The 8066-nt window shown below is 41.9% G+C and overlaps 1 protein-coding gene across 1 annotated transcript in view; it reads left to right on the top strand.

Annotated features, from left to right (window-relative positions):
- The window catches only part of LOC119161998 (nose resistant to fluoxetine protein 6), a 66229-nt gene extending 58582 nt beyond the window's left edge, over positions 1 to 7647 (top strand). Inside the window, exons 13-15 of the mRNA XM_075881598.1 lie at positions 2492 to 2681; positions 3281 to 3423; positions 7150 to 7647. Of these exons, the coding sequence (XP_075737713.1) occupies positions 2492 to 2681; positions 3281 to 3423; positions 7150 to 7452 (636 nt within the window). The 3' untranslated portion in view covers positions 7453 to 7647. The remainder of the gene's footprint in view (positions 1 to 2491; positions 2682 to 3280; positions 3424 to 7149) is intronic.
- Positions 7648 to 8066: the final 419 nt, after the last annotated feature.

The raw sequence follows: 8066 nt of genomic DNA on the forward strand, positions 1-8066 counted from the left end.
AATGTAGACATCGTTCCCTTATTCATTAACGAGGGCCTCGTACGGGCAGACTTGCTGCCTTAAGGTTGTATACGAGGAACTATTTGTCAGCTGCCAGCTCGTAATAAGTTCACGTGCTACGATACGCTAAAACAGGCTCATAAAGAGTGTGCCCTAATCGCTGCCATTGCTACCGGTGGCGCTGACTGACACTCCACTGTTTGAATTCACGTATAAACTCAGTAAAGTATCTCTGGCGATAGCCGCCGTGGTAGCTCAATTATAGAGCATGAAATGCGTTATTCGAAGGGCGCAGGCTCAGTTCCTGCCCACGGCAAGTTCTCTTTTCACCCGCATTTTCCTTCACATTTACATTACAATTTGGTTTAATAACGTTTGCTATACTTTCATTGGCAATATTATCTGTTAGATCTGAATATTAATGTGTCAAACACAGAAAAACGAGCCCTTGAGTATACACATCTTTCTCTTATTCATTAACGAGGGTCTCGTACTGGCGCACTTAGTGCTTTTAGGTTGTATGCGAAGGACTATTGGTCACCTGCCAGCTCGTAATAATTCAACGTGCAATGTGACGCCAAAACAGGCTAATAAAGAGTGTTCTACACGCGCTGCCATAGCTACTGGGGGCGCTTACTGTCACTCCCAAGTTCAAATTCTCATATAAATTCATTGAAGCGGTGGGGGGGGGGGGGATAGCCACCGTGGTAGCTCAGTGGTAGGGCAATGAATGCGTTATTCGAAGGACCACTTTTCTTTCTTCAAATTTACATTACAAGTTGGGTCAAGGTTTTCCTTATCTACTTTATCATACATTAAGTAGTAAGGATACAGAACTGTTCCTATATATATATATATATATATATATATATATATATATATATATATATATATATATATATATATATATATATATATATATATATATATATATATATATATATATATATATATATATATATATATATATATATATATATAGCGTAAGGCATACTTTATTTTCAAACTCCGAACATTAGTAGCCGCCATCATCGAGGACCGCGGAAGGCTCTCCTGCCCCCGAGAAGTAAGCCAGGAGGAAATTGGTGACAAAAATTGATAGCTGGAGACCATGCTTATTTTTTCTGACTGACTCGTACGTGTACACTGTCCTTTCTTCTTTTTTTTCTCTTCTTTTTGTCCCTATTTTTTTTTTGCACATGCACATACAAAGTGGTTCTGTTCACCTACCACTTGATGACCATTGAGGGGAAACGGACGAAGATGAAAGAGAGCCGACCGACCCATTAAGGGGAAACCCTTTCTTTACGCACGCCGTCACGGACCCCTCCTGCCACCGCGGCGACAAACTTCGGTGGCTCGACACACGCCGAGAACTGACCAGCACGGGATTAGAACCGGATGTGGATGTACACAGACATTTGATTTTATTCTCAGTGTTGACAGTGGTTCTTCCTCTTATTTACTTTCTTTTTTCTTTCTTTTTTCTTTTTCCTTTTATTCTTTTCGTCCTTTTTCTTTTTTGTTTTCTTTCCTTTCTTTCTTTTTTAGTTCTCTCTCACTTTCGCAAACATCTTCCAAGGCGAGAGGGACGCGGCAGCAACGAAGTTTAGAAGTTCATGTTAGTACAATTCATCCCCTGATGAAGGGAGGACCCCTCCCGAAACTGTTGGGAAATGAATATATTTATCCTTGTTGACAACGCTCCCGTTGTGCCATATCCCATACATTATATATATATATATATATATATATATATATACTGATAGATAGATAGATAGATAGATAGATAGATAGATAGATAGATAGATAGATAGATAGATAGATAGATAGATAGATAGATAGATAGATACAGTGGGAGCCTTGTGCGGACTTTTCAAATAGTTGATTCTATGAATTTCAAGGTGGTTCCTGCGGGATTACACATATAACTTTTTGAGCACCCACAAAGATAAGTGGAGAGCTCACACAAGAACATGGGATATGAGAGACGACGCCGATTTACCTCCTGTGTTCTTTTGTATCCAAAATCATTGGTAACTATGCTGCCAGTGTGACGAAGCCCCTGTAAGTTCCTCGAGGTTATTGGCGTTAGAAATAGCGCAAGCTCAGACCGAAAAGCTGCCTGACTTGAAGTATATGTTCTCCATCTCTCTCACGGCCTTATAGAGCTAGGTGAGCCACAGACGCAGAAAATGTACGATATACGCAAAATGTGTGTTTTCTATATAATTATTTGAGGTTTAACATCCTAAAAGCACTATATGATTATGAGAGATGCCGTAGTGGAGGGCTGCGAAAAATTTGACCACCTGGGGTTCTCTAACGTTCACCCAAATGTGAGCGCACTGGCCTATAGCAATTTCGCCTTCATCAAAAATGCAGCCGCCGCAGCACTGTGTTTTCTAGACGTAGTATTATTTTCTAGTGTTTGTGCTCGGTGTAGTTCAATTTTTCAACTACCAATACATGGTTGGTGTTTTTTTCGCAGATAATTCAAGCTTCGCTTTGGTGTATCTGCTTGTTCTGCGGCCTGTACTGTATGTTCATGAAAATTGAATGGTACCGAAGCACCGAACGGGCCTCAGAAACCAGGCGCTTGTTAGTGGCCTTTACGGACCGCATTCTCTGGTCTGTCTGCGTGGCCTGGTTCACCTTCAGTTGCTCCACTGGCCGAGGAGGTAGGCCTATGTACCCCTCATGCAAAATCTGCTTATTCTAATATTTGGCCTCGCTTTCTTCGAGTGATTCTCCAGACGCATGAAATCTACAGTTATTTCACAGGTCATGAGTCAGTCTAAGTTGCTTGGCTTAATAAATGTTGGTACTTATGGAGATTCGCGAATATCCAAAAGGAGTATCGACGAAGTTTATAAGCCAGCCTTTTTCTTTTGCTTTTGAAGCAATGAAGAGAGAGTGTGAGAGAGTGAAATGTTAATGTAAAAATGAAAAAAAAAAGATACAATGCCCTGTCTGGTGAATCATTATAGAGATGGAATGATACTTATTATGGTTGCTTTGTTTTACCAAAGTTGCTTTTATGTAACTACTGGACAACAATTTGGGTGTTCAACTCGTTTTGTGCAATCGAATTCTTTGTCTGCCATTTAGCTTCCTAATAAATATTTATTTTATCATAATGCTTATTGATCATGTGAAAATCAGACATTCTTGTAATCTATATCATAGCGAAACTTTGACAGGCATTTTTATTACAGAAAATTAAATAAAACCTGTCTGAATTTGCTATATAACTGCTATTTTTTCAAAAATATTGCAGGTTTTGTGAACCGCTTCTTGTGCTGGAGTCCGTTTGTGCCGCTGAGTCGGTTGTCGTTCGGCGTGTACCTCATACACTCACCCTTCTACATCCTCATGTACCACATTTCCAGGGAGCGAATTTTCTTTTCTCACTTCACGCTGGTGAGTTGCAGCAAACTGTGCACCTCAAGTGAAAGCTTGGATGCACTACAATGTGCGTGTCTATAGCAGCGTCCGGACGCTGTTATCATTCATAGAGACGTATAAATTTCTAAGGCGAAAGCCTCACATGCCTCATCAAACACGAAAGTTTACCATCAGTGGTGGCGTCACCAGGAGGCATTGGCAACATTGGTGCCAACGCGAGAGATGCAAAAACTCACCACAAGATGGCGTCACCAAATGACACAGCAGATCGCCAAAAATTGCGTCGTCGCTATAACAATGAATATGTGACGTCACTTGATGATGTCGTCACTTGGTCAAAGGTGGGCCAATCACGGAGGTCGTGCATGCAGGCGTAGACAGCTGGCGATGCCTCCAATCCCCGAGGCAGAGCAAAATGATGTTATAGATGCGGAAAGCTTTCGGAGAGGGGTGGAGCATGATTAAAACGAAGACTGAGAACACTAAAAAGCAGGAAATGGCTTTCGCCTTTGAGCAAACTTAGGCAAATGCCTAAAGAGAAACTCCGGCGCTCTATCGATATTAACCGATTTCAATAAAACTTTTAAGATATGTTTTCGTCGGTACCATGATGTTATGTACCGAATTACACAACCGTAAGTCATTTAGGTCTCTGGAAAACAAATTTGAAATTTGGTGGCTGATTCTGGAATCACACTTGTATATACTGGCCACCCTATGTATGTGATGTCAGGGCCTCCTCTTTTTTGAAAACCCTGCCTTTCCCAGCATAAGGATGGAGCGGGAGTTTTCTTCTACGAAGCGACGACAACGTGAGCACAATGCAGTTTTGTCAGCTGCATACAGCTTTTGGTCGTCATTGACGTCCAGTTTTACAATATTGAGCAATGAGAAAATAGATTTTGGGCATGTCAGAGGCTTCACGAGCCGGCGGTTTGAAATAAAAAAAAATTGACTCCGTATCTGTATGTAAACTGCAAATGTCGGCGAAAGACAATAGTCACGTGTGGAGAGAGTGAACAATTAATTTGATGTTCTGCGCAAGAAAATCGGTGAAGGGTATTTTGGAGGCGCTGCGTTAGAGTGCCTCGAGCGTACAGCGGAGGCAAACGAGCGTATCAAGTCACGTCACACGTGAGACATGAGCGCCACCTTGCAGTCTTCTTGCTAAACGAAGCACGTGGCTCTTGACGGGTGTGCGCGCTCGTCTCAGAGGTGATAAGATGAAGAACGCAAGGCGATCGGTACGTGCTACCACCATCGCGTCTTAGCAAAGCGTTGGAAACACACATTTTCGTGCAAGCGTTGGATAGTCAGCACAGCGTGATAAGCGCTTCGTGTTCTTAAAATTACTTATGTGTGCATTTTCTAGTAAAAGATTCACATGCAGAATATATACGTGTTGTTATGGTGCCCCAGACTTGCTCAATAATTGCTTATTGTTTGGCGATTGCACAAGTAGGAGCGCTAAATCTTGAGCAACATTGGTGGGTGCTGCAGATGGGTTCAGCCGTTTCATGTACCCGGTGCCGTTAAGAGTGGACAAAGAGACAAATGTACAGACAGACAGACAGACAGACAGACCAAAATTTTTGCGGTGAAGGTCGCCGAGAAAGACGATTGTCTTTAAAAGCAATGCTTCCGCTCTAAGATGGTAGTTGCAGTCATCGTTTAACTTCTGGTACGTTCAGTCGAGCTGGCACAGTTTGATTCCGCTTCGGATGATATCGCCTATTTGCTTTTCGCGCGTCACAAGAGGTACGTGAGCTATGTTTATACCCTGGCTAGTCATGGCAGGGTGTAGCGGACCTCGTGACGTCATCGGTGACCGATTCTTGTGACGTCATCCGATACCCATCATGAATGACAGAGCGGCTCCATGTTTCTGTTTCTGTTTCGACTCGTCGTTTATTGCTTTAATAAAATAATTGACGAGTGTCTGGGTAAAATGAGCCACCCTAGCTTTTGCAGGACTGTCACTACTACTTGAAAACAGCATAATCTCAGTATAGTCGAAAATGCACCGGAGTTTTCCTTTAAGGCAAGCTCTGATTTTTTTCTGTTTGGTCCTTGCTTCGAAGACCTGTCTTACTAGATGGTTGCGTAAGTCGACCAAAGGGGTGATCGCCTGTATTCAAAACAAACGCTCAGAATAGATAGGAGTATTTTGAACAGATTTTAGACGAAACCTTCGCGCGTAACATTCTCTGCTGCGACAAGTCGACATTCTAGCGATAAAAAATATTTATTTGCTTTCTCACTTATTTGAGCTTTATTCTATTAAACCTGAAATAAACTTGCTGATAAAGTTCAAATTTAGAGATTCCGAGTGGGACCCATAAATGACAGAGGCCGAGCTTGAAGCAGTTTTTCATTTGTTTAGAACGCTTGCGTTAACTGTGGGGGAATGATTCTGCATGAGTTGTGCAGTGTTGTTCTAATATTCCAGTACTCGTTAAATTGCTCCAAATTCATGGAGATCGCAGGTCATCTGCTGAGAAGGTTGCATATAAATGCGATAGCTTTAAAAAGCTCTTTTTCTAGAAATTTCGGCGTTGGCATGGGAGTCATTGATTGTAAGCGAAAATTCACCAGCTGATGTGTGACCAAAAATAGAGGATAGAAATAAAATAAACCAAAATTTCTGGGTCTTAGCGAGTGTGGTACTCAGGGCGTTTGCATGAGAAGAAAGTGTTCTACAACACAGCCATGTCTCTCTTGGGGAATACCTTCAAAACAACTTCCTCTGCTTGGGAACGAGGTGAAAATATGCTCATGCGTTACAAACACATGCGTCCGCGATACAGGCGTCCCGATACAGCATGTAATCTCACAGCAATATTGCGTAGTTCAAGTGTCAATTGCCATCAGGTGTTAGAACATGCAAATATCGCAACGACTTGGTGGTTCAAAGCCGGCAGCCCAATGCGAATATCACACACGTTACTGCACGCATTCCCTCGAGCATACGTAGTGGGTGCATAGCAAGTTCCAAAAATTTCAGGCGGATCATCACAAGTAGCTTAAAGCATGCTACTCATTACAATAATGCAGCCTTATACAAAAGCTTCACTGCCAGAAACCACATTCAACTTTATCGACTACTAGGCATTAACTCGAAATGCGAAGTTCTCGAGCAACGTCATGCATGATGTTGCTCTAGAACTTTGCATTTTGCATGCAATAAAAAAGCATGCACTTATTGGTTAAAGTGCGCACTATGAACAGAATTTTGCTATATCGCTCAACTTTTAAAGGTTAAGCTTATAAATTTTTTATCCTAACATGGTTATTTACTGCTTCCTATTTAACATTGTTAATTACTAGATGGGATGTCCTCATACTGTTCCTATTCAAGAAATTGAAGTATTTTCAACAAACGACCTGTCAGATTCAAAAGTGTTTTTTGTCAGGACAAAGTCTGAATGCCATAGTAGTTATTAATAAATGCACTGTAACACTTGACTGTCACGTTTTCTTGTAAATCGCAATGCGGATTACGAAATGGTTTGGGAATGCAGCCTCAGGAGAAAAAAATTACCAGTTGCAGATGGATCGACACTTTTCTGCAACTATATATCCTTTAAGATTGGTATAACTGACAGTTCAAGCGCACGAATAAACAGAAAGGAAGCGCTTGTCCTCTCTTCCTTTCTGTTTATTCGTGCGCTTGAACTGTCAGTTATACAATGCATATCCAACTAGCCCAACTTTCAATTCTCGTTTACGATTAACCCGCAGGTGTCTCAGTGCTTCGCTGTCGTGGTGTGGAGCTACATCCTCAGCTATATTCTTTTCATCGCCTGCGAAGGGCCAACGGGGCATCTCGAGAAGCTGGTATTCATGCCCGTGCGAAGAAGCGAAGATTCGCGATCAGACATCACTAAGAATGGTGTGCATCACAACGACGTCAACGGCAACATGAAAAGCATACCTGCCCTCAGTGGAGAGCAGAGCAAGTCCAAGAAGTACCTCAATGAAGATTCGCTAGAAACAGGAATTGGCATAAGTGAAAACGAGAGCACCGAATGCTGCCGTTTATAGTGACATTGACAGGATTGAGTTTGTTCCTTTTTTCGCTGTCTATGTAAGGCAAAGCGTTTTGCTGGGTCATTCATGCGAAGCCACGCTACCTCAGCCGACCGGTGTGCCCAAACCACCATTGAAGAAAAATGGAAAGTTGTGAAAAAGCAATAAGCGTGCCTCCATGCCACAGGGTGCTCGATGAACACCTTTCAAGATGTATTGATCTACTACATTTTGTAAATAGCCTTTAGCGAACCAATACCTGTATGTTAAAATTCAGTAAAAACAAAAAGCAACCCTGTTGTCATTGAGATTCATTTACACAATACTTCGGTTGTTCAACTCAAAATTTACAGGAATTACTCTCGTTATACTCGTAGAGCTGCCTGTATTAGCGCGGAAAAATGATAGAGTTTAAGAGCCATTCCAGTTCTGCTCACGACGGAAGTGTAGTAGGTGTACCCTTAGTTAGTGCGAGCGCCGTCCTAACAGGTAGACATCTGTTATGTGCCTGCTAAATAGATAATTTTATGGTTCTAGCAACAGTATTCGAAACAATGCGTGTCATAAGACTGCGACCGACTATCCCACTAAAACACAGCTGTTGTTTTACTGCTCTTTAGTCACAGAAA

The sequence above is a fragment of the Rhipicephalus microplus genome, chromosome X (genome assembly GCF_043290135.1).
Source record: "Rhipicephalus microplus isolate Deutch F79 chromosome X, USDA_Rmic, whole genome shotgun sequence".
In the NCBI taxonomy this organism is placed as follows: domain Eukaryota; kingdom Metazoa; phylum Arthropoda; class Arachnida; order Ixodida; family Ixodidae; genus Rhipicephalus; species Rhipicephalus microplus.